The 25,848-nt window shown below is 35.8% G+C and overlaps 6 protein-coding genes and 2 non-coding genes across 12 annotated transcripts; 1 reads left to right on the top strand and 7 right to left on the bottom strand.

Moving 5' to 3' along the window:
- Positions 1-695: 695 nt before the first annotated feature.
- On the bottom strand, positions 696-5,782 carry LOC120253282 (probable ubiquitin-like-specific protease 2A). Its single transcript, XM_039261602.1, has 9 exons — positions 5,656-5,782; positions 4,343-4,523; positions 4,089-4,256; positions 3,877-4,008; positions 2,447-2,528; positions 2,253-2,363; positions 2,081-2,147; positions 1,483-1,630; positions 696-1,139 (listed from the first exon to the last, which is right to left on the bottom strand). The coding sequence occupies exons 1-9, from the start codon at positions 5,681-5,683 to the stop codon at positions 1,109-1,111; spliced, it is 948 nt and encodes a 315-aa protein (XP_039117536.1). The 5' UTR covers positions 5,684-5,782; the 3' UTR covers positions 696-1,108.
- Positions 5,783-9,128: 3,346 nt separating this feature from the next.
- LOC120253287 (endoglucanase 25-like) lies at positions 9,129-11,570 on the top strand. 3 transcript variants are annotated; one of them, XM_039261609.1, is made up of 6 exons: positions 9,129-9,563; positions 9,668-9,975; positions 10,072-10,539; positions 10,635-10,770; positions 10,866-11,038; positions 11,121-11,204. In XM_039261609.1, exons 1-6 carry the CDS (start codon positions 9,203-9,205, stop codon positions 11,133-11,135), a joined length of 1,461 nt encoding a protein of 486 aa, XP_039117543.1. In that variant the 5' UTR covers positions 9,129-9,202; the 3' UTR covers positions 11,136-11,204. The 3 variants fall into 3 exon arrangements, with proteins under 3 accessions (XP_039117543.1, XP_039117540.1, XP_039117541.1); XM_039261606.1 differs by having other exon boundaries at positions 9,131-9,563; positions 10,866-11,057; positions 11,121-11,570; XM_039261607.1 differs by having other exon boundaries at positions 9,136-9,563; positions 11,132-11,570.
- Positions 11,571-11,649: 79 nt separating this feature from the next.
- On the bottom strand, positions 11,650-12,680 carry LOC120253302 (NAD(P)H-quinone oxidoreductase subunit T, chloroplastic). The gene is made up of 2 exons (XM_039261649.1): positions 12,293-12,680; positions 11,650-12,215 (listed from the first exon to the last, which is right to left on the bottom strand). Exons 1-2 carry the CDS (start codon positions 12,619-12,621, stop codon positions 11,795-11,797), a joined length of 750 nt encoding a protein of 249 aa, XP_039117583.1. The 5' UTR covers positions 12,622-12,680; the 3' UTR covers positions 11,650-11,794.
- A 1,040-nt stretch (positions 12,681-13,720) lies between these two features.
- Positions 13,721-13,793, bottom strand: TRNAA-UGC. The gene has a single exon. It is a non-coding gene; the product is annotated as a tRNA-Ala (tRNA).
- LOC120253294 (probable thiamine biosynthetic bifunctional enzyme, chloroplastic) lies at positions 13,794-18,553 on the bottom strand. 2 transcript variants are annotated; one of them, XM_039261634.1, is made up of 10 exons: positions 18,374-18,553; positions 17,717-17,968; positions 17,556-17,630; positions 16,740-16,815; positions 16,581-16,656; positions 16,268-16,402; positions 15,762-15,826; positions 15,517-15,644; positions 14,550-14,806; positions 13,794-14,480 (listed from the first exon to the last, which is right to left on the bottom strand). In XM_039261634.1, the coding sequence occupies exons 1-10, from the start codon at positions 18,455-18,457 to the stop codon at positions 13,955-13,957; spliced, it is 1,674 nt and encodes a 557-aa protein (XP_039117568.1). In that variant the 5' UTR covers positions 18,458-18,553; the 3' UTR covers positions 13,794-13,954. The 2 variants fall into 2 exon arrangements, with proteins under 2 accessions (XP_039117568.1, XP_039117569.1); XM_039261635.1 differs by lacking the exon at positions 18,374-18,553 and having other exon boundaries at positions 15,762-15,829; positions 17,717-18,023.
- On the bottom strand, positions 18,389-21,304 carry LOC120253292 (pentatricopeptide repeat-containing protein At3g13880). Of its 2 annotated transcripts, XM_039261633.1 has the most exons (3): positions 19,499-21,304; positions 18,566-19,323; positions 18,389-18,480 (listed from the first exon to the last, which is right to left on the bottom strand). In XM_039261633.1, the coding sequence occupies exons 1-2, from the start codon at positions 21,205-21,207 to the stop codon at positions 18,570-18,572; spliced, it is 2,463 nt and encodes an 820-aa protein (XP_039117567.1). In that variant the 5' UTR covers positions 21,208-21,304; the 3' UTR covers positions 18,389-18,480; positions 18,566-18,569. The 2 variants fall into 2 exon arrangements, with proteins under 2 accessions (XP_039117567.1, XP_039117566.1); XM_039261632.1 differs by lacking the exon at positions 18,389-18,480 and having other exon boundaries at positions 18,486-19,323.
- Positions 21,305-21,654: 350 nt separating this feature from the next.
- Positions 21,655-24,514, bottom strand: LOC120253303 (multiple organellar RNA editing factor 1, mitochondrial). Its single transcript, XM_039261650.1, has 5 exons — positions 24,106-24,514; positions 23,752-23,849; positions 23,584-23,649; positions 22,611-23,497; positions 21,655-21,924 (listed from the first exon to the last, which is right to left on the bottom strand). Exons 1-4 carry the CDS (start codon positions 24,480-24,482, stop codon positions 22,647-22,649), a joined length of 1,392 nt encoding a protein of 463 aa, XP_039117584.1. The 5' UTR covers positions 24,483-24,514; the 3' UTR covers positions 21,655-21,924; positions 22,611-22,646.
- A 1,252-nt stretch (positions 24,515-25,766) lies between these two features.
- TRNAS-GCU lies at positions 25,767-25,848 on the bottom strand. Its single transcript has one exon. It is a non-coding gene; the product is annotated as a tRNA-Ser (tRNA).

Here is a 25,848-nt window from a genome sequence, read left to right as displayed (position 1 = left end):
CACTTCAAGTTAAAAGCACTGCCCAAACCACTTCCATTTTTTCTGTTTCTGCCCTAAAGCACAACATCACAACTGATATGCAAAAAGAGAGGAAAATAAGTGAAGATCAGTAAATAAACACAAGACACAATATACAAAAGTAAAGATCAAAATGTTTTGCAAGATCCACATAAAAAAAAAGTAAATAAACTCATATATGCAACCACTAGAGGAGAAAAGGAGAAAATTGGAAACATAAACCAAAAATCACAGAGATGAGTACGGACACTTACCTCGATTCTCTCTACGTCATTTTGCCTTTCTAAATAAAGACATTGTGCTAGGTACTATGATGCATTAATTGTGCATTAGCTCAACCCTATACCTATATATAAACCCATTACACTTCAATCACATAACCGATGTGTCACTATATTTCCAACACAGGTTATAGTCTGTCCCATCAAGCCAAACTTAACCTAAATAACAAAATAAACAACCATTATTAGCATCTTCACACAAGATTAATAATTAAGCATTATTACTAATTTAATAATTAAGCAGGCCATTTTTTATTTGTTCATCACTGGAAAAAAAAATGTCACAGTGATAAACACAGGCTGTGAGTATCTTTTTTCCTGCTGAAGTTTATCACATCAGACAAAAGACAGGCATGTAAATTGAAGTTAGCTGTTGATTGCTAGTGCTGCTTCATATATTCTGATATAAATCCTGGAATTACAGACCAATGTACAATAAACCAAGGGTCTCACAGTATTACAGTATTCAGCATGAACTGGTTGGAAATCCATTAATCAAACATGTAAGAAATGTTTAATCTGTACTAGTAATATTTGACATTTAACAACGAAAAGGATAGGCAGTTTCGTATTCTATCTGTTGATTCAATCTTCTGTTACTGTAATTCAATCAGTGATCTTGTAGACAAACAAACAAACTCCAGTGGGAAACAACATGAAAAGAATGGCGATGTTCACCGCTCGAACAAATACGCTGAATGATTGTCTACTAATTGAGACGAACGAACTTAGGTCGGAACAAGAAGGGGGGTATTCAATGCCTGTCACTTTTGCCGCTTATATTGACAAAGGTTAGTTTAGTCTGTGCATCATTGGATGTCTACGATCATTCCATTGCTCCTGCAGAAACAAGAGGAATATTAATAGTGGAATGGTATGTGTTGGCATAAACTTGATTTTTCGTATCAATAGAAATTATCATTTGACATTATGGTTTGGCTGCTTTGGCATTGACATAATAAACGGGCAGGTTGGCAGGTAGATCTAAATTATATAGAGAAGCAAGAATAACATAGAAACATAAATTATAGACATCAGGTAATTTAGACAGCTAATCGAGAAACTATAAATGAACAATTGTCAAAAAAATTTTGTCTGTAAATAAAACGGCCAAGTAAAAGCATGTTCTGACTGTATTTTCTATGTTGAAAATCAAAAACAGGTTAGTAATGAGAAAACTCACCCTGGCACCAAGGCCCATTCTTTTTTTGTAACCACATTTTGGGACTCAGATGAGGAAACAGCTTCTCTGCATTCAGGGGTTAGACCATATAAATCTGATCCCCCCAAATGCCTTTGCTGACGAGTATCAGATTCAATGTTCTTACTACCTGATTGCCCATCAAATATAATCATGAAAAAGTATGTTAGGTCGAGTTCCCAAACAAGACAGTGCAAGTGTATATACACATTTGGTTGCAACGCAGAATATGTATTTTCTTATGTAAGGTATCAGAATTCCGAAGTTAGGATCAGTTTGAGTGAGCTTGATAGGCTGCATTTGGGCTGTTTCGAGGAAACAGATAAAATGGTTGTTAAGTTGAAGCTTTGGGTTGATGGAATTAATTTTTGGGAAAAAAACGATCAGAAATTGAAACAATATTAAGTGGGCCTTATATTATTTGTTGAAAGGGTCACAAAAGATTATTCGCTTTGTCTTTTTCATGCTGCAAGGTGGCAGCATATTATTTGCTTCACTAAAGTAGGTCATATGTTTTAACCAGTAGCATGCAAGTCATAGATGAGAATAAACAAAAGTAACTAAAGAATTTCAAACCTACATTCAAAAGAGTGGATTTTCTTTCGAAAGCTTTCTAGGTCATCTGGAGCAAACCAATCTTCCTTGAGCTGCAGAACAAAAGGAAAGAAAAAAAAATTCAATGTTAACAATATAAATTTATTTTTAAACTAAAGAATGATAAATAGGCACTTCATCATTAGAGACTAACTTACAAAATATGGATAACCATCCAGAGAGAAACTCGTAGGTGCATTCTGGACAAACAGATATATGAAGTAGAGAACAAAGATACCACATTCCTCACCATTTCTCTGTTGTGGCACCTATCAAAGTAACATTCTTAAAATTTGCACCATCTCATAGAAGACAGCACTAAATATAGAAATATATAGCAGAAAATAGTCACCTTTGGAATAAACAGAGGAATTTTGGATATAACAGCTTCCTTCTCTTTTCTTGCCTCCGCTCCATAAATGTCCAACACAAATCTGATATAAAACCATGAAAAAGGATAAATTGACCAATAAAATGGGCTAAGTAAGGAAGTTTGTCTTTATAAATGCAGTTAAAGCCTTAGTGGCAATCACTCGGACAGCATCCACCTTCCAGCTGCGTCAGTGTTTGAAAATTAATTAATTTATGTGCTACTAAATCTCCTACAAGATAAGGAGGGCTTCTCAGTGATAATGAACCAATTAGTTTACACATACTAATTAACTAGCCAGTCTGCCTACACACGTGGGAACTTCTGCAGTTCTGCATCACGTCGACTTGCATGTCGGCATATTGTCAGCATATGAATACATGGGTGCATTTATGTCAAAACAAAATTAACACTTGATAGATTACAAGTGTATTAAACTTCGAGAATACATATTAAGCAGGATAATGTAAGAGATTAACAGTCAATATCAAAATGAATGCTGACAATAGAAATAATAACAATAAGAAACAACCATCAAGTGATTCCATCATTTATCAAAAGGCAATCAGAAACCACCATCAAGTGATTCCATCATTTTATCTCAAGGGATCGAAGGCAGACAGGGGCGGGGCAAGTCTTAATTAAGACTTGCACACCGTGAGATTTATTTTATTTTAGATTTTACTATAGTAGGCTACTTCACCTTGTTAAAATTTATTATGATGTTTCTTTCTAAATAAAATCTTTAATTTCTAAACAAACAATTTTACACCCGCATTTATGATGTTAGAAGAAGTTTTGAATTTTTTATGCGAAACTAGTTGAAAGCGAAAGCATTTGGTTTTTCAACTGGTTTATCACCTTATTGAATAGGTTATAATCTTACTTGTGGCAATAGCATCAATTGAAAAGGCCTTTTTAGCAATGAATATTATCAAAACCGAGTTCGATTGTACAATAAGATAGGAGATGAAGGGAGATAAATGGTTAAATAATATAATGGTATGCTACATTGAACAACAGGTGTTTTCATTTTGGTAGGATTTTAAAATATGCAAAGCTGAAAGATTCAACTACTACCTCATAGTAATAGTCATTATGCATATTCCCTATTTTTCAAAATATTAATTATTATAATCTCAATTTTAAATGAATATATTTTTTTAATATTATTTTTTGGATTGAAGTCAGCACCCCTTAACTTTTAGTTCTAGTTCCACCGCCGAAGGTAGAGACACGTTCTATGATGACAAACAGAACACTACGTGAAGAACCAGAATGAGATGCAGCTTGTAAATCTAGATATTATTGAGAATTATGAGACACAAGCATCAAAAGTTCACAAAAGGTTTGAGATGTGTGAACCAAGAAATTGTCTTCTAATCATAATAGCATGTAAAGAAATGTCGGACCTTCTTATATCCGGCTCTAGTTTCCCTGGATCTGCTTGTTGGAGTGAATCTAGAAGTAGCATACAAGGCCTCTTGGTATTTGACGGCCTTTTCTCCCCAAAATTACAAAAGATAAGAAGACTCCAGTGCCTCCTAGAAGTTAAATAAATAATTAAACCAATAGAGTCAAGGCACCTAGACAAATAGAAGCTCTATATAAAAGAGATATTCACCAGCAAACAATAGGAATGAAAACATATTTCCTTGAAAATATCTGCTTTTTCTTGATCCACTTGAGCACATTTTCCTTTGCCAACCCTTTCTTGTGCAAAGAAAACCATAAACAGTCAAGGTATGTGTAGGAACTCCTCTTTTCTTCCGATATGCTGTTCCACAAATCCCTACATCAATAGCAAGAATTGATTTTTCAGATGGCCAACACCATAAGGCTACATCATCATAACTAGTTCATACCAATGAAACTCACTCTAAGTAAGACTCAAACATATTAGTGTCTAGCTTCTTCTCATCATTTGAATGAGATGGTCTACTATTCCGAAGCTTTTGTGATCGCCCATAGCGAGGAAGAGAATAAAAGAAGGACGAGAGACGATCTTCAGTGTTATTCAGTTGCTCCTTTGCTTTCCTTGTGTGACTCCGAGTAATAACTACAACCAGAGAAAGAAGACAAATATTAATATAAGCGCCATGACTGCTTATTGTAAGGGTTATGCCTTGCTGGATTGGTCAGAACCAATTATAGTTCCCATTCTTCGCGACATTAATGCGCATTCCTAATTTAACGTTCAAGCAAAGATGAGAAGTGGTCACTATAAAGCAAATAGAATTTCCACCACTCGATACATTCCAAATCAAACCTATATGCCCACTGTGGATACAGAAAATAGACAAATCTTTAAAGGAAGTTTGGTGTTAAATATCCTCCTTCAGCAATCAAACAAGAAAAATAGCAGGAAAAACATCACAATCATCAGGGAGAGATATCTGCAAAAATCAAATGTTAGAAGGAGAACTATTAAACTAGAAATAAAACTCTAATTCCATGCTCCTGTTTCATAGTTTTGAGGATTGAGAGAAAATAAAGGGAAAGATCAGACAAGTATGGAAAACATGTGTTGTCCATCAATTTTGTTTTCCTCACTAAACCAATCATCGGCAGTTAAATTTCATTCTTTTTCTTTTCTTCTCCTCTGATTTCCCCCAAAATCAAACACACCCATCATTTACACAACATTTCCAATGAAGAACATCATCCACACATGTTCTGAACCAGAGGAACTCATTTCTGATCAAAATGATCCATTCTTCAAGTACCCTCCATCAATTTCATTCTCTTCACTCAACCAAACCCAGACAAACAAATTTCTCTCCTTTTCTTTTCCTTTCTTCTCTTCTATTCTCCCTCAAATCAAACACACCATTCATCTACACAGCATTCCAAATGCTGAACATCAAGACAAGTGATACCAATCAATGTCTAATCAAAATCAAACATCACGTCTACAAACAACCAAAACCACTCCCAAATTCCTCTTTCTCCGCCCTAATGCCAACAACCTCACAACAAATTCACAAAAAATAAAGCCAAACAACAACCAAAGATAAGTTTTTAAAAACCAAAACACAGAAAACAAAACAAAAAACAAAAAACCGAAACTTTCTACAAGATCAACACCATTAAGTTCATAAAATCAAACACATCCCAGCTTAGAGGAGAAATCAATGAAATTAAAACCAGAAAACGAAGAGGAAATCAAAGAGATCAGTGCCAACGCTTACCACGATTCTCCCCCGGAGATGCAGCCATGGTTACTGTTGAAATGCCTCTGAGAAACTGAGAAAGCTTTCCGAGTTTTAACTCTTTTCAATGCTGCGCCGAAGTTGGAAACATTAGAGACTTCATGCCAGCCTTGTTTTCCATTAATTTCAAATTAATTAAAGCCCTTTTTTTTAATTTATATTAAAAATTGATGTTAAATTAATTATTAATTAATTTTAAATTTTCAAAACTTTTAAATATATATGAACCATAAAATATGTGCCAAATTAATTTGAAAACTTTTTATAATTAATTTATTTTATTTAATTAATATCATCAAGGAATGTTTTTTAGAGGATTGCAATCAAATTTTGTAAGAGGTAAAGACTATGCATGTTTCTTCTGTATTTAGATTTGCGAACAAGGTTGAGTATAGCTTGTGTAGAGCAATTTATTTTATACTACGTCGACAAGAATGTAATTCTACTCTGAGTGTTTATCTGATGTAATCCTTTCTGATTTAAGTTAATCTTATCAGTTTTTTAAAAAATAATTTTTTTTTAACTCCCATCAAATAAAATATAATGCCAAACAGTACAGTGATAATATGAAATATTGCAATTTAGGTAGATTTAATAGGTTAAATTTTCAATTTTTTGAGTTATTTAAAAAAATAAAATAAATTTTAATTTTTGTATATAAAAAATATCTGATGAGACAGATCTGTCTCTTTACAAAACTCCTAGTATCTCCTAATTCTATAAAAACAAATGAGTTGAAAATAAAATAAATGTTTATTTTTATATAAAAAAATCTGATTAGGGTACACATACTATCATTGTTTCTGTGCACACATTTTTATTGTATTTGTAAAAAAAAATTATTACTTTGTTATCCATTCACTTAAAAACTATTTATCAATTTTCAATTCTGTTTTATTCCTTGGCACTCAAAAAAAAATTTGAATAAATAATTTTTTATTTTTATTTTTAAATATTGAATGCATAATTTATTTTCATTGTTTCATCATGGATCATTCTTGTTGTGTGTAAACGTTTCCCAAGAATGACCATTGATATGATGCTTTGAATGGAACTTTAATTTTTCAAGATAAAAAAATAATTAAAAAAATCATTTTAGTTCCAATTTGTCTCGGAAATTGTACAACTATGAACGCATTCTCAGACGCACATCTATCAACTGTTGAGATGATGCTTTGAATGAAACTTTAGGCTTTTTTTTTATTATTATCATGTACTCCGTATGTTTGATGAACAATTGTATTTATTTTAATTTTAAAATAAATTAAATTATTCCATGTAATTTAGTGCTTAGTTTAGTGGTATTGGATTAGGACTTATAATATCAAGAGATGACTTCTTCTTCATTTACAATTACAATGACCTCCATTCTAAATTACAAGTCATTTAACCATCTTGTATAAGAATTAAGAATTAAGAATTATATTAAAATTTTTAAAATTTAAAATAAAAATAAACCAAATCATTAAACTACCTATATATTGGAACCATGAATATCACTCTTTTATTTGATATAATTTAAAATCTTAAAAAATAAATAAATATAATCTTGAAATTATAAAATGGCAACTATTTAAAAAAAATCTTAAAATTACTTATATTTAAGAATTTAGGGAGTATTTTCTAAAAATAATGTTTTTTTAGTCGACCATTGAATAGCCTAATAGTATAACACTTGAGTGGAAGGGGGAAGGTAAGGGTTTAAATACTTCCCTCGGCAATATTGATCATGTATCGTTCATGCAATGTATATTTGGTTCCAGTACTATTCATGAGCCTGAGTGTGAACCACTTGTGGGAAAAAACAGTAATTTCACCTTTTTAGAGTTACATAATAAGAGGATTTGTCAAAAAAGTCTGTAAACCATCGTAACTAATGCACCTCCGTACCTATTAGTCTCTTTGACAATCCGTTAAATGGAGAGTGTTTACTACATATTAGCCAAAATAATAATAATAATAATAATGTTTTTATTTTAATCTATAATTTATAATATATATATATATATATATATATATATATATATATGATAAAAAGCAATAAATGCAATCAAGGGTCTACACACACGTCAAAATTGATCATCCAGCCTAAGTGCTTGGTGATGGGAGGTTTGGGCTGCAAATCTACTCATTCAACCGAAAACCCATTATTATTGTTACGTCTAAGAGAACTTGAACAAAAAATTTGAACTTCTCATAACACTTTTTACAATGGAGATAATGCGACTGGGTATAAATCCTTCAGCTTAATTTATTCATATATATTTCATATTATATTTTATCTTTAAGAGTTCATTTCTCCTGGTTCTAGAACCAGAGAATACACTGGTTCCAGCCTATTATATTCTGACACGTGTCTTATGTGATGTTATTATATTTTTTCTATTGTGATTGTGGGCATGTGTCAAAGTTTAATAGGTTGGAACCAGGGTATTCCCTAGTTCCAAAACTAGGGGGGATGAAGTGTTTTTTCATGGGGTTGGCTAACAAACAAGTTCCAAGTCATGAACATTTAGAAGTTGTTTTCCCAAAAAAACACTAAAATCAATGACTTCTAAAAATTAGAAAAAACTATTTATAATTTATTTATTAAGTCAATCGGCCAAAAAGAAAAGTTAAATTAACTTCAGTTTTAATCCCAAGTGATTATTCCTAACACTATATAACATAATTCAAACCAACCTAAAATTTTTCCAAGAAACCAAACAGAAAAACCTACTTCTATAAACATTAACCAACAACTACAACCTCCCAAAAAAATTCACATAGCAAGCCTCATCAAACCCATTGCAATCATCGCCCAAACGTTCACACCAACATGTCCTTCTCTTCTTATTATATATATATATATATATATATGGCGTTACGCTCTTTGTGGATATTATAACGTTACATCCTTTATGAACACAGATAGTTTACAAATATAAATAAATAGAGAAATAAAAAAATAAAAATGAATAGTATTATATACATTGTTTTTAAAGTTCATTCAATGGAACTATTGGATTGAAATCTAACAGTTCTGTGACCCGCCCTCTCTGTTTTTATGCTTAAAAAATAATATATATGTTCTTTGCAGACATTATAACATTACGTCCTTTATGAACACAGACAGTTTGCAAAAAAATAAAAAAATAGAGAAATAAAAATGAGTAGTATTATATACATTGTTTTTAAAGTTTATTCAAAAGAACCATTGGATTGAAATCTAATGGTTCTGCCACTCATCCTCTATGTATTTATAGTTAAAAATTATATATATGTATATATTATGAGATACCGACAAATCACCTCAAAAACATATATAAATATAAAGTTAATGTTTCAATATATACATGATATTATTTTACACAGAGCTAAAATTCAAAACCATTTGGTCGAAATTCAAGAAGTAGCTGGTGATGTCTGTTTTGTTCTCTCAAAACTTCCAACCAAACCAAATACTCATGAACAAAACATGTCTCTATCTAGTTAATTTCACCTTCATTTCAGCTCATCAAACACACACTTCCTTCTCACACCAAACATGGATGACAACACTGATCTCTTCATCCACACCGTCCATGGCGCCGGCCGTCTTCTTCCCTCCGGCAACCGTTGGAACTCCATTGAACTTGACTACAACCTCCTCCCAACTTCTTCACACAATGATGATCACTTCACTACTACTTCTTCACTCTACTCCAAATCCTTCACTTTCAATCTCACTATAACTGATAAGTCTCACTTCAAACGTTTCCTTTATATCTTCATTGCTCTTCTCCTCACCATCATCTTCCTTGTTCTTCTCCTCTCCTTCTTGCCTCACAAACACCATGACTCTCTCCCTTCAACCAACTTGCCTTTCACTCTCAAACAAGCTCTTTTGTTTTTTGATGCTCAGAAGTGTAATTCAATCATCAAATATCAATTCATCCATAGAATTATATATATTTGTATATATGTTTGGTTTATTTGATTTATTTTGTTCTTTCTTTCTATGAATTTGTAGCTGGACAAATAAACAACAGCTTGGTGAAGTTCCGGGGAGATTCCGGTTTGCAAGACGGGCATTACCGACAGATAAACGCTAGTCTTGTCGGAGGTTTTTATGACTCCGGCAACAATGTTAAGTTCAGCTTTCCCACAGCTTACACCATCACACTTCTTAGTTGGACTGTGATTGAGTATCATGAAAAGTATGAAGCCATGAATGAGCTTGAACATGTCAAAGATATCATCAAATGGGGAACTGATTATCTTCTCAAGCTCTTTGTTCCATCCAATTCTACTGCAACTCCAAACTTAATATATTCTCAGGTATTAAATAAACAATAACACAAGAGCAAGAATTTATATAAATATTTATCTATATATAAATATATGGTTTTGATTATTTCTGTTTTGTTTGATTAGGTTGGGAGTGCAAACATTAGCTCAAGTTCAGAAAATGATATGAGTTGCTGGCAAAGACCAGAAGACATGAAGTATGCTCGTCCTGTTTCAGTCTGTGGAGCTTCAGCTACTGATCTTGCAGGAGAGATTGCTGCAGCATTAGCAGCTGCATCTCTGGTTTTTACTGACAGGAAATCATACTCCTTAAAATTGATTCAAGCCTCTGAGAGCTTGTTCAATTTGGCTAAAAACAGTGGAAAGAAACAAACATATACCATGGATGTAGCTTGTGGTGGTGAAGCTAGCAATTACTACAATTCCTCTGGTTACTTAGATGAGCTTGTGTGGGGAGCTACATGGTTGTTCTTCGCCACCGGGGACCGTTCATATCTCGGGTATGCTACCGACAGCTTCGATTCGGCATTGATTGAAGAGCTTGTGCCTGATCATGGTGTTTTTTACTGGAATAACAAGCTTGCAGCCATTGCAGTAATTTCATAAAACTAATTTTTATCACTTCAATCAAGGAATTAATTATGCATGGATGAGTACTTTATATATAATGTTTGATACTAATTCTGCAGGTTTTGATGACAAGACTGAGATATCTACTTGATCCTGGTTTTCCTTATACCACAGTTCTAACAAAATGCTCTGAATTAACTAACAATCTAATGTGTTCTTACCTCTCTGCTCCTGAAAAGTTCAGTATGACTCCTGGTAATCAATAATTCTCCTCTCTTTACATATATATATATATATATATATATATATATCTTCTTGTTATAATCAATATAACACTTGGTTTAATGCAGCTGGATTGATACTTTTAAAGCCAAATAGCAGCACATCATTGGAGCTTGCTTCAACTGCAGCATTCCTAACCAAAATCTACAGTGATTACTTAGACAGCATCAAAATTGAAGGTGGAGCTTGTGGTGATGATTTATATTCACTGGATGATCTTCAAAACTTTGCTGAATCACAGGCAAGTACATTCCATACATGTAAGTATATACTTTTGTATAACTTCTAGCTAGACAAATTGACTTATACATATATACATGAAGTATTTGATCAGATGAATTACATACTGGGGAACAATCCAATGAAAATGAGCTATGTTGTGGGAGTTGGTAGTGAATATCCAAAGCAAGTGTACCATAGAGGAGCATCAATACCATGGGATGGAAAACAGTATGGTTGTGTGGAAGGCAAGAGATGGAGAGACTCTAAAGAGGCTAATCCTAATGTGCTTCTTGGAGCAATGGTGAGAGGTCCAGACAAAGAAGATGGCTTCTCTGATGACCGGAACCGGCCGGAGTACACCGAGCCTAGCATTGCTAGCAATGCCGGCCTAGTTGCCGCCCTTATAGGTCTTCTTGATCATCCTAGTAGCACAACAAGTAGAATAGATAGAGATGCAATGTTTGCTAATATTTCTTAGTTCATGTTAAATATGTTGGTTTTCTTGGTGATTGATACTCTGTTTTACTAAAAAAACTTTTTTTCTCTTCTCACATTCAATTTTTTTAAAAAATTTCAACAAGAATTTTAGAATTATCATTTGCATATCACAAGCAACAATAACAACAATAATACAGAATCAAAAGACATTTCATTGAGCCTCTAAATTGTCTATAAACATACACACTATACTTGGTTTTTTTGTATCCAATCTTGTAGAATTCACAAAGGAAAACAGAGGAAAAAAAAAACAGAGCCACATAGAAAACACACAAACTCAGTACTGTTCTTTGAAGAAAGCAACATAAACAAAGCAACAAACACAAAAGAAGATAATGAAAATATCAATAGTGAGAGCAGTGTAAGCTTGGTCACTGAGCTCCATATTCTTCCCACCAAGTCTATCAACCATATCAGGCACAGGAACTCTGTTTTTTATATCTTGTCTATAAGGATCTTCCAGGTTCATCCTCATCCTCTCTTCTCTCCGGCTCTCTTCCTCCTGAGCCAAAGTCCAGTCATAGAACCTCCGGCTAGTTTCATTGCTAAGCACATTGTAAGCTTCTCTAAGTCTCATGAACTTCTCAGAAGCAGTCTTCAATGGAAGTGTTGTGGTGTCTGGATGGTACTCTTTTGATAGTTTTCTGTATGCTGCTTTTATCTCTTCTACGTCTGCTTCTGGCGTTACTCCCAAGAATCTATATAATGATAAAAACAAAAGTTAGTTTATAAGTAATTAATATAAAGATAAAGAGAGGGAGGGAAGAGAGTGTACTGATAGTGAGTGGCTGAGGAATTGTTGATAAGATCAGCAAAATGTTCACCAAGATATTGTTTGGTTTGAGTTTGAGTTTGACTTTTTTTTGGGTTTTGAGGCTTGGACTTTTTACCGAGCCAGCCTTCTTCTTGGTTGTCCCAGTGGATTCTGGTGTCAACACCGGGTGTGCGTTTTGGTTGCTTGGGTGAAGGTTCAGAGGTTGGTGATGATGATGATGCAGCAAAGAGTTGAAGGTGACGGTGGGGTTTTTTAGGTTTGGATGAGTTGGTGTGGGTTTTGAGTGGAGGAAGAGTGGAGGAGAAGGAAGGAGATGGTGTTGAGGCCATGGAGTTTGTTGTTGTTTGGGGGAGAGAGAGAAGCAAAGCTAGAAGAAGTTTGTGTGTAACAACAGTGTTATGTGGAGAGATGAGAGGTTGTGGGGCCATAAAGAATGTCCCCCACTAGGACTTTCTGTGGTGTGTTTTATAGCATCATTATTATTTTTAATTGATATATTATATATAAATGTTATTAGCCCAATAATTTTTTTTTTTATTTGTAGGTCAGGAGGAGACATGTTGTTCCTCCCGTTTTGTTATATTTGTGTACGTCATCTAGTGAACTGCTGATGTATTGGATTCTGCTTTATTATATATGAATGTGATAGATATATCCACCTTTTCAAAAATAAAAAATAAAAAAATAATAATTGGGCTGAAATTCAGTTCGAATATTAACTAATCTCAGAGCCGGGTTGCGAACCCTGAACCGGGGTTAGCATTCGGCCCAACTATTAGACATGAATAATATTGGGCCATTAGCATGACATTGGGCCATGGAGCCTAGCTCATCATATATATGTTACCAAATTTTGAGGATTCGGTATCAATTTATGCCTGATTGCCCCACATATAGTTCCTCGAACCCCATTTTCTAAACGAACAAGAGCCAATCCGAATTGATCCTGTAACAGATCCGCTACAGAACGAATACGTTTATTTTTCAAGTGATTCATATCGTCAAGCGTACCCATTCCAAATTTCATTCGGATCAAATGATCCGCAACAGCTAATACATCTCGTGGTAACAAAAATGTATTCTTCTGGGGTATATCAAGATTCAGTCTCTGATTCGTATTTCGTCGACCAATCCTTCCTAATTCACATCTTTGTTAAAAAAATTTCTTTTGTAATTCCTTACATAAGGACTCAGAAAATACGGGATCCCCGCCTACACAAGCAAATTGTTGATAAAACTCCAAAATAGCATTTTCTTTTGACCCAATCTTTTTTTTTTCCTTATCATTTGGGAAAGACAAGAAAATTTCAGGGTAACAAACATTATCTAGAATTTCTCTTAGATTCGAACCCATAGCCGATAATAGAACTAGAATAGATATATATTAAAAAAAAATTATTGAATAAAAATAAAAAAAAAATTAATGGTTGGAGATGCGGGGGATCGAACCCCGTGCCTCTCGCATGCAAAGCGAGCGCTCTACCATTTGAGCTACATCCCCTCTGGTTAACCATTCAAATTTAGTAGTTAATATTTATATAACAGACGCTTTAGAGTAACTAAACATGACATACGTTAAAATAAATTCAATCACTGAATTCAATTCAAGAAGTAACAATAATTAAAAGCTTTATTGATTTCAAAAGCTTCGTTTGTTCATTGTCATGTCCTCAGCACATCTGATAATATGGATCTCAACCTGCGTGTTTCCGTGGCAATGCATTCTTGATCGAAAAGAGCAGACACAACTGCAACCCCTTTCAAGTTTGGAACACTGATCTCTAAGACTGAACGAGCATTGCCAACGCTGATGCCACCAATGGCAACCACTGGGAGCTTGGAAGCCATGCAAACAGTCCTTAATCCATCCAGTCCAACAGTTGGATTGTTGGCCTTTGTGCTGGTTGGGAAAACACCGCCGCAACCAATGTAGTTTGCACCGTCAGCCCAGGCCTGCTCGGCTTGAGCCGGGTTCTTACATGAGACTCCAACGATCTTTCGTGGACCCAGAAGCGAGCGGACAAGATGAGCTGGCATATCGGACTGGCCAACATGCACACCATCAGCATCACAAGCAAGTGCAACATCAACTCGGTCATTGATAAGTAATGGCACATTGCAGGGCCTGCAAATTGCCAAGCATGACCTGGCCGCTTCTACAAAGTCTTGCGTGTCAGCTTCTTTTTCTCTAAAATCAGGAAAGAGATTATAATTAGAAAATTATGCTTAGGTATGGAGAGGAACACAAGTAGCTGACCTCAATTGGATAATTGTTGCGCCACCCTCAATGGCAGCTTTAACTGCATCAGTAATGGAACGTCCCCACTTCTTATTCATTCCAGAGTCTGTGACTGCATATAACAGCAGATCATCAGGATTGAATAGTGGTTTCTGAGCTAAACCAGAGACATGGTTCTTGAGCTTCATTAAGTGATCAAAAGGTCCTTGAGGTCCATTCCCAATGACAAGATCTTTGCTGTAACAAAGAGCACTCGCCACGTAGCTCTTGGCTCTCTGAAGATAACAAAAAGAGACAGCCTATGCTCTTAGCTACAATTAGTTTCATAAAGCAAATTAACTTCATCATTTGGTTTCATGTGTCAATAATAAAAATGAATGCAGATGTACATACTCTATTTATAAATCAGATAGCACAAACTTTACCAGTAAACTCTGTGCAGTTACATTCATTTTTGCCAGTGAAGAATTGTTTTACTTTAAATTCCTCTGTTTCAGAACACTTTTCATTGAAGGCAATCTACAAGCTACCTGTATGTGCCTACTTTAACTCGATAGAAAAAATGAAGAGAAAAATCATCTCCTTCTTCAAACCATCAGCCATGCTAGGAAATATTTCCAAATTGAGAAATTTATACAAAAGATCGCTTTTCATCTAAAGAGACTTAAATTAGGTCAAAGCAATTAGTCATGACCTAATGCTTGAATTTGAAGTTATATGCATATTGCAAAACTGGTAAACCTAGAAAAAAAATTGAACAGTTAGACATGACCAAAGTGAACCAAAGCACAATCTTTGAAAAGATAACTCACTGACTAAAATGTGGAAATCACAAATGGAAAGGTTCTCTATAATGTCATTTGAAAGAAAATAGCTTTACTTACAGAGAAAAAAAAATATGACAAGAAAAGGTTTTATACCTAATATCACATCATCTAAACAGCCAAAGGTCGTTAAGAATAATGGGTGCAACAGAGAAAAGAACCTGAACAGCTTGCATCACTGGAGAACCTTTTGCTAGTTCTGCTGCAATATATGAAGCAAGAGTGCAGCCAGTCCCATGTGTATTACGAGTCACCACACGGGATCCACGTAACTCATGGCACTTTTCTCCTAGAGAAATAAATCAGCAACATGTTTGTGCCAAAACATATCAAAAGCTCCCGTAACAAATTCTAGAACAAAATATATGGAATAAGAGCAACGATGATCACAAACTGGAGGGCATACCATCATAGAACACATCAACAGCATCGGATGAATCTGGAAGATCACCACCTTTTACAAGCACATTTCTGCTGACAGAAGAGACTTGTTAGAACCCCATTCAAAAGAGAGAAAATAATCTAAGGTACTCAAATCACCAAAAGGTTTATGTTCATTACTTTCTTCCTCAAAATTAGGATGAATAAACGCAGTGGTCACAGTTTCTTAAATCATGCTATAGCTAACTTTGTAATCAAGTTGGATAAAACAATTTAGGTAGCACAGCACTCTTAGCAGTTGTTAAAATGCATTATTATATAATTTGTGCACTCATTGTCTCAAAATCTTAGAGAAATTACTATTGCAATGGCATGATAGAGCAAGGAAAAACATAAAGATTTGCCCCTGACCATATTCAGTTCCCTCAAAGGCTTCCATTAACAAATGAGATAGACAAACTCAGAGAGAAGGTTGTGATCCAGTGCACAATTTTAATTGAATGAGCATTAAATATATCTACATTAACATACCTAGGGCCCAGGGAATGTATCAATTTTGCAGCAGAATACATATCAGCCACTGATTTCAGTGAGCATCCACCAAGTAGTGCAGAAGCTTCTTTCAAATTTGGGGTCACTATATCAGCCAATGGAAGAAGTTTGTTGCTGTATCGCAAAGAACCAAGAATGCTAAGCATCATAAGGTTTTCTCATAAGCAAAGCTAAGTTCATTTATTTCCTGAAAAAACATATCAACATTTTTTTCATAGCTTTGAAAGATTAGTAAAATGGAAGACAATGACAGGACAACAGCTAACTTATGCTAAAGCAATCTGGTAAATACCAATAAACAGCAAGAGTAGATGGAGCAGAAAGCATATCTCCACTTGTAGATACCATGACTGGATCAACCACCAGAGCTGTCTTTGGGAAGAGAAAACAAATCAATCAATGCAGCATGCAAGAAACTGTTTCATGAGCATAAAGTGATGTTGCCACTAACCTCGAACAGGAAACTCTTTTAGGCTACTGCATAATACTTCAATGACACTACCAGAATGGAGCATGCCTGTTTTAACCTGAACAGTCCAAAGAAAGGCAATAGTATAATTCATATTGAAAAAGAAAATTAAGGGAACTCCAAAGCCAATCTCAAAAACACATTTGATAAGCAAAATCATGATCCAACTATTATCCAATGATATTGGAGTCAACATTTGAAAGCTTTAAAACAAATGTTGGATGAAGCTAAGATGTATTCACCATTAAAACAAGTAGGACTACCGCCGATAGTTTCTACCACAAATACATCACCTCAAGTAAATGCTGCAATGTTACATGTCAGGCAAAGATTTCATCCCAGCCCATCCATGACAGTTTGAAATGTCTCCAACAAAAGGTTCGTTGTTGATGTATTTGTCAATAATATTTTACAAAGAAAATGAAGCAACAAAGGACAAAAGCAAGCCAATGATTAAAATAAACCCTGTGTATTTCTCAATCATATGACAAATCCTTCCAACTGGACTCATAAATCAAGTTCAAACTTTAAAGTCCACATCTTTTGATGATTAGCAGTGTCAAATTAAACCTGTATAACACTACCCTCCAACATTACAAGGGATTGCCCTCCACTCGAACCGAATATAACCACATTCAAATGTCAGCTATCATTATAAAAATAAAAATAAAAAAAAATCGTTTTTCTGCCCAATGGAACTCCATCAAAACTCATGAAAAGAACACCAAGGCACCAATACAAGCAGATAACTTTCGATGAAAAGATCATCATATGCTGAATTCTACGCCTGAAACTCACCACATCAACCTCCATATCCGAAAGCACAGATCGCAATTGCTCTGCAACGAAATCCTCCGGCACTGGATGAACTCCCTATAGTTACCCAATCAAGTCACCACAAAGAAACAAGCTTCCCATGTGAACAAAAAGCGAAACAAACAGAGCAATAAGACCAGGACCTGAACGCCAACGGTGTTCTGGGCGGTGACAGCCGTGACAACGGAGGAGCAGTAAACACCAGCAGCCGCGCAGGCCTTGATGTCAGCCTGGATGCCAGCGCCGGCACCGGAGTCAGAGCCCGCAACGGTGAGCACGTGCGAGACCTTGCGCCGGGCCTCGGCAGCCATGGCTCTCACTAAGGCTGGGCGTCTTCGATAGAGAACGTGAGGCGAGCCACGCAACACGACCTCCGCCATCGAAAGTCTCCAGCTCTGCGGATTCGGGCAGAAAAATTCGAAGCTTAGACCCGATAAAAACCTTATCGGATCATCATTAACTCCACTCTATAAATAGTTTTTACAGAGTGGACAAGCCTTGTACATAGGGACATACACAGGCCAGAAAGTGAGCATCCAACTCTGCACTCTTACCTAGAACTCTTACCTAGAGACACGGGTCTCAGGTGCCAAACCCGAGACCCAAAACCACCATTTGTTGCCATGAGAATTTAAAATGGGACAACGAAAATCCCGTACTTTAACCTGACGCAAGTGGGGGCATGCCGCTGAGGTATGAGCTAATTGTCATTTATTTGCTAGATTTTTTAAAAATTTTAATAAATAAATAAGTAATTATTTACCAAGATTAACAATCTAACGGTTAACAAAGATAAATACCTGCATAAATCTTGATAGAGTAAATAGAGATATGGCCCGCATATACATAGTTGTTGGGATCACCTGCATACAATCACTACTCATACCCCAAAAAAATATGCGCTCACCTGTAATTCAAACTCTTACAAATTGTGAAGAATTCTAACATGACCAAAATACCAATAGACTATTTAGTCGTTGGTAATAACTTACATTGTTACCAATAATCCTTGCAAGAACAAGAGCCATTTTTAAAGCGATGAAACCGAATAGCATCTCTGACAACAATTTCTCTTCTTTCATTCCTTGAAAACAACTTCATTGTTGTGTGGCAATCAGCACAAATTCTCAAATTCTTCATGACACGTATGGGAGCAGACTTTGGCAGAAGAAGAACACCAAGTGCAACTGCTAACTTCTCACTGTGACAGTTAAACATACTCTCTTTATGTTCCAACTGTATGTCTTCAAACTCCAATGTATCATCCTTATGATCATCAACTCTTTCTATTCTTGAAAGCATTTCATTTAATTTTGAATATATTGCATCACTCTTGGGATGAGATTTATCACCGACAACGAAATTATGAACCGATGCTCCTATCTCGATCCAACTAAGACCTGGTTCCTTCTTCACTCCATGTGCTTTCATCAAATCTCTTGTCCTTAATGCCAATGACTCGTTTCCAGCATCCAAGTACATGTTGTAGAGAAGAACATATGATGCGGAAGCATTAGGATCCAGCTCGATGACACGTTCTGCAACACGGGCACCTGTTTCTGTGTTCTTGTGAATTCTACAAGAACTCAATAAGGCTCGCCAAAGAACGGGATCGTCACCGAATCCTGACTCTGATATGAAGTTCTCTGCATCGTTTAATCTCCCGGCTCGACCAAGGAGGTCAACCATGCAAGCACAATGTTTCACATTTGGATGAATTCCGTATTCTTTTTTCATGCTTTCAAAGTACCTGAAGCAATACGGATGTGAGATTTCCATACTCTCAGGCTCACTATTTTGGCATTGTTCATTCAATAGAAAGATTTAATAATAACTATAGTTTGCTAGGGAAGATTGATCATTCTTTTTTTGTAATATTGATTTACAGTTTGTAAATAATGCAGCAAAAACCAGTAACTTCTTACCTGAAACCTTCATCGACAAGTCCTCCATGGCTACAAGCAGTGAGAACACCGAGGAATGTGATGTGGTTTGGAACAACTTTGCGATGCTCCATCTCCTGAAAGAGCAGCAGAGCATCGGTTGCACAACCATGTTTTGCATGACTGGAGATCATTGCAGACCATGAGACAACATCACAAGTTTGCAACTCTTTAAAAGTCTGATTAGCAGCATCAATGTCACCTGAGCCAGCATACATGAATATCTGCGCATTAGCACAAATGGTGAATGCACTGAACCCTGACTTTGTGGCATAACTTTGTATTTGCTCTCCTGACCGAGCAACAGCCAGGTTTGCACAAGCGCTCATCACACTTGAAATAGTGAATTGATCCGGCTTTCTTCCATCGTTGAGTAACTCATTAAACAGGCTCAGAGCCCTCTCAAATTGCTCATTCTCCACACATGCTGAAATCATCGATGTCCAGGTGACAATGTCTTGTTTTGGACTAGAATGGAAACATCTGAAACCATCCTCTATAGAATGCGCCTTTGAATATAAGTCAATCAGTGCACTCCCTATGAACTCTTCGTACTGTAGATGGTATTTGAAAATTAGTCCATGGATTTGCTTCCCTAATTCAAAAGATTCAGTCAAGTTGCAAGCTCTCAGAATACTAGAGAATGTGAACTTTGATGGCAGCATTCCCCTCCTGAGCATTTCGCAAAACAGATGTAATGCTTCACAAGTGACCATGTTATCAATTTCTGTATCCATTCGACTGAAACCAGCAATCATGGCATTGAACACAACAACATTCGGATCAGGTATGAGTTTGAAAACCTTCACAGCCTCATCCAGTAGTCCCTTCTTCGCATACAAGTCAAGCATTGCACTTCCCACGAAAACATCCGAGTCCAATCCAACTCTAACCACACATCCATGTATCACTTTCCCAAGTTCTTTCGAACCACCAAAACTTGAACAAGCCTTAAGAACACTACCAAGAGCAAAAGAATTCATTTTCACTCCCGCTCGATGCATTCGAGCAAAAAATCTCTGCGTCTCCTCAATCAAACCAATCCGAACAAAAGCCGAAATCAACGAATTCCATGAAACATCATCCAACTCATCCGAAGAATCAAACACACGCCAAGCCCGATCCAAATCACCACATTTAGAGTACATGTCCATAAGCGAATTTGTCAAAAAAGCAAGCTTTGACAACCCACAAACCACAATCAATCCATGAACCATCTTCCCCACATTCACCTCCCTCATCCTAGCACACACACTGAGAGCACTAGCATAACTAAACTTATCAAGCACAACATCACAATGCCTCATCGTAATAAACACATCAAAAGAATCATAACAAAGACCAATTTGGAAATAACCAGAAACAATCGAGTTCCAGGACACAACATCTCTCTTAGGCATTACATCAAATAGGTGGCGGGCACTTACCATATCACCACATTTGCAGTACATGTTGAGAAGATTGTTCTGAAGGAAAAGGCATGGTTTGGGTTGAGATTTGATCAAATGGGCATGAATGGACTTACCATGGATAAGGGAAAAGGATGAGGAGAATGATTTAAGGAGTTCTATGTAGGCTGCTGAATCAAATGGGGATTTGAGGAAGGATTGAGGAGGCATTTGGGATTGGAGAGAAGTAGAGAAGTTGAGGCGCTCTGAGATTCCAATGAGGAATCTGGAAGAACACTGCATTTCAGCAAAAAGTTGAGTGGAGTTGCAACAAAGAAGGATTTCTTAATTTTCTCAAAATCTTTGATTTTTCAATCAAAAGGAATGAATTTGTTCTTCAGTGTTTTTATGCATGCATGAGCATGCAAATAGAATTATCTAAATTGTTTTTTTATTTGATTGAGAAAATAAATCTTTGATAAAAAGTACTTGAAAATTGAAATACAATTAAAAGGATAGTTTTAGGTGGTTTTTTTTTTTTTTATTCTGCATAACAAAAACATCAGTTTTAGAACTCTTTTTAAATTTTTAGAAAATTAATAAACCCGCTAATTTTGATTCATTGTTGCCCCTAATTATGAAGATATTCATCTTAACAAAAAAATAATTGAATGAAAATATCAATTTTAATCTGTCCTCAATCAATTTGCCATGTCAGTGCCATTTCATCTCAGAGACATTAAAATAAAATAAAATGATCTCAAATGGTGACAAAATGAGAGTTTTGAGTATTTAGGAGCTTGAAGACAGAAGCAGTGCAGCCCAGAACAACTTAGAAGAGACTATTTCACTGAACTCAGGGTTCATAACAGACCCAAAAAGGACCATTTACTGACTGACTAATGTAGACCATACTAAAACCAACAAAGGAACAAAGCACACACACTGGAAACTCTCCTTTTAAGTGTGTATATCACCAGCCAAATGACTTCAGATTGAATACTGAGGTTTAGAAGATCCCTGTATAAGAAGAGCAAAAATAATCTTTAGGAATGTACTTCTGAAGCAAGAAGTAAATTATGCAAGTCATCCACAATAACCAAAAGTGTAATGGGTGAGAAAAGATTAACACAATATAGTTAGAATTATTGTGAGCATTATAACATAACTCAAACCCATACTGCTGCTACCAATAGGACATCTAAGAAATATGATAAATAAAGAAATCAACTCAGCTTATAACAAAAACATTAACAAACTCTAACTCACTAAGGTCATTATCATCAAGTACTAAAAAACACACTCTTCTCTTCATTATGATGCTAAGAGTGATTTTACTAACAATTCATAAAGAACTAGTGTATATATTCCTGTCACATAATGAATAAGTTCCCTGTAAACACAATGTAACCATGATACCTTCAGTAAAACAGCTTTCTAATAAAAGTTCATAATTTACTATGATGACATTATAACCACCATCATCAAATTTCACCACTGAGTCACTGACTCAAGCAAACAAACAGGGAACAGAAGTTCCTTACTTGCAAAATTCACTGTCAGCAAACATTATCAGAAATATACATTTTGAATGTCTACCACGAATGTGTGATATAAGTTATCCTATTGACAACCATATACCAAGAAAAGAGAAGAAGATGATAAAATCAGAAGGCAATAAATGAATAGATGTGAAGAGGTTATACCTGACAACAAGTTCTATGTTCTAACAAAGAAGCACACTAGCTCTGCCCATGACCAGAACCTGACCCTTGCCCATAGCCATATCCTGCTTCTTCCCTCTTCTCTTCACCAAAACCACCTGAGCCTTGTCTGAAATCCCCACTGTACCCAGGTCCTGACCCCTGTTGGTTACCAGGGCCTGATGATCCCTGTTGGTAGCCTCCGCTATAACCAGGGCCTGATGATCCCTGTTGGTAGCCTCCGCCATAACCAGGGCCTGATGATCCCTGTTGGTAGCCTCCACCATAGCCAGGACCTGATCCCTGCTGGTTGCCTCCACCATAGCCAGGACCTGATCCCTGTTGGTAGCCTCCACCATAACCAGGACCTGATCCCTGTTGATAACCTCCACTGTAACCAGGACCTGATCCCTGTCTGTAGTCACCACTAAACCCTGGGCCAGATCCTTGCCTGCTATCCCCAGAATATCCCGGGCCTGATCTCTGACCATAATCTCCAACACCTGGGGAACCAGCATATCTTTGATCTCCTGCTTGACCTTGAGAGGCAAAATTTCCTCCTTGATTAGGATCTCTTGAATATGAAGGCATCGGATCTCTCCTCATTCCCTGATTGGCATCACCAAAGTCTCTAGCCTGCCCAGGAGGACCAAAATCCCTCCTATCACCTGGTGGACCATAGTTCTGCTGAGGAGCATAGTTTCTTCCGTCTCCTTGCATGGGTCCCTGGCGATCATAAGGTTGCCTTCCTTGAGGCATTGGCCTTGCGTCCCTTGGGCTATCATACCTTGGCCGATCATAATTCCTGTTTCTATCACCATATCTTCCTTGTCTGCCATATTGAATTGGGGGAGGTCTAGGAGTAATAACTCCATTATCATACTTATCACCTGGAAGTTTTCAATAAAACACTAAAACAATCCATCTTTGATATTTATAAAATAAATAAATAAAAGATGATCAAGAAGCAACAAACCTCCATACTCCTTGTTCACAGGATCAATGTAAGAGTCCGGCAGCACAAAGACAACTCCAGGCAATCCTGATTCCAACAAACAAAACCACAAGCATTAACCTCACAAGCAATTCACTAGTATGCACAAAACTGCTGGAATAGGTTCTCCTGTTCCCTTTCAAGACTCACCTTTGAACTTTTCAGACTCCTCCTCGGACACCATTACTTGAAAACCTTGATAAGTAGTGGTACTACAGGCATACATCTTCTTCTTTGCCTCCTCTACACTGCAACCCACAATCCCAAACATTAACCTAATCTATTAAAAAAATACACACACAAATCTAAACAATTTATCAAGTTAAAGGCTAAAAATTAGCAGAAAAAGGCTTACGAAGATTGTTAAAATCAGATTCTCAATGAACAATTATAAAGATTTTTAAAAAAATGGCCATTTCCCAACAATCTGAAGATTCAAACCCCAAGCGAGCGAAAACTACTGTACAACAACGAAAATGTCTCAACTTCGGAAATTAGAATTACCTTCCAATAACTTTAGCGGCAGTCTGGACGTAGGTCTCGACCATCTCCTCCGGCGTGGGCTTGGGGTCCTTCGGGAAGTCCATGGTGATGAGCCAGTGGTTGTAGTCACACCCTTCGAATAAGATCTCATCCGGTTTGATCTTATCCTCTTCTCCACCTTCCCACCTCCGGATCTCCACCGGGATCGACGACCGGAAGGAGCGAACCTGGGTGATGGGCTGAGAGCTAGGATTTCCGAGAAGGGAAGATCGTAGAAGGGGTTTCAGGAGAGGGGGACAAGAAGAAGACAAGGAGGAGGAGGAGGAGGTGAGAGGAGGATGATGGATGAGGGAGGAGGAGAGCGCTATGGCTCGACGAAGGCGAAGGACGAGCGCCATGGCGGAATGGCTCTAGGGTTTTAGCTAAGAGGACGATTGAAGAAGAGAGAAGGGTTAAAGGGTTTTTGAGGACTTCCTAATAACGGGTCGGATTCGTTTGTTATTGAATCCGGATCCGTTAGTATTTATTTTGAAAGAAAATAAATAAAATGACATAAATGAAATAAACCAAATAAAAAATTAATAAAAACTGGCGATTTTACAAAGAGGTAGTTAAAAAATTAATAGGCATGGGAAATAATTTTTTAAAGAAAATAAAAGCAAAAAATGCACTTATAAAACACTTCACACAAGAAAGGAGCACTTTGATAATTATGTTTTAAATGAAATTTATTTTTTATATTTTATACTTTTATGCTTTATTGTTATAGTGAAATCTTCCGTATTTTGTAGATAATTCCATAATTTTTTAATAATTGTATATAATTTTCTAAACTCTTTATTATTGTTTTAAATGTAATTAATAAAGATTTAAAGAGAATAAAATAAGAGGTATAATATTTGGGATAAGAATTGTTATTGTTTTGGATAAAAATTGAAATTCTGTTCAATCTCTATGAGGACATCAAAGCATTGCTTTAAATTATGCAATTTTTTTTTAATATAGCTAATGTATTTGATCCATCCTTGAGCTCGGGTATTATACGCACATTTGAAACTTTCATTAATGTATATGAAGAAAAAAAAAAGTAAAATTTTAATTATTTGTTTCAAAATTGAATGCTTTCTTCCCATGGAAAATACTCTCATACTGAATAAACTTAAGTTTGGAGGCTAAATTATTAAAAACAATTTTGATTTATTTATCCACCTTTTTCTTTTGATTTTAGAAAAAAAATTTCTCCAATGAAGGATTATGATGGAAGGGCAGATAGACCCAAAATTAATAAAGCTTCCATGGATAAATAATTTTTTTTTAACAAGTATTTTTTGAGAGCTCTATATCATTTTTTTTTCCTCCGTTTTCATTTATTGTCGAGTCACTTACTTATCTCATATTGTTTTGATCGACTTCTAGTTTATTATTTGCCATATTCTAGTTTAATTCATTGTACTTGTTGTCTTTTTTAATACATTTTGTGTGATTTATTTACAAATAAAAAAAAAATAAAAAAGGGTTGAGAATACTCTCATGTCATTGTTTTCAAAGAAGCATTCTTTCTAAATGGTCTTCCATGAGTTGAATCAAACAAAATTGAAAGAAAAGTGTATTATCTTAATATTATCTATTATTTGATCAAATACATCCAAAAAAATATATATAAAAAAAAAAGAAAAAATAATCGTCGCCTGAGAGATTCGAACTCTCGCGGGGAAACCCCATGTACTTAGCAGGCACACGCCTTAACCACTCGGCCAAAGCGAC

Source organism: Dioscorea cayenensis, unplaced genomic scaffold (genome assembly GCF_009730915.1).
Source record: "Dioscorea cayenensis subsp. rotundata cultivar TDr96_F1 unplaced genomic scaffold, TDr96_F1_v2_PseudoChromosome.rev07_lg8_w22 25.fasta BLBR01000032.1, whole genome shotgun sequence".
Classification (NCBI taxonomy): Eukaryota; Viridiplantae; Streptophyta; class Magnoliopsida; order Dioscoreales; family Dioscoreaceae; genus Dioscorea; species Dioscorea cayenensis.
The sequence above is the reverse complement of the archived record's forward strand: the minus strand, read 5'-3'. Positions and strand labels throughout refer to the sequence as shown.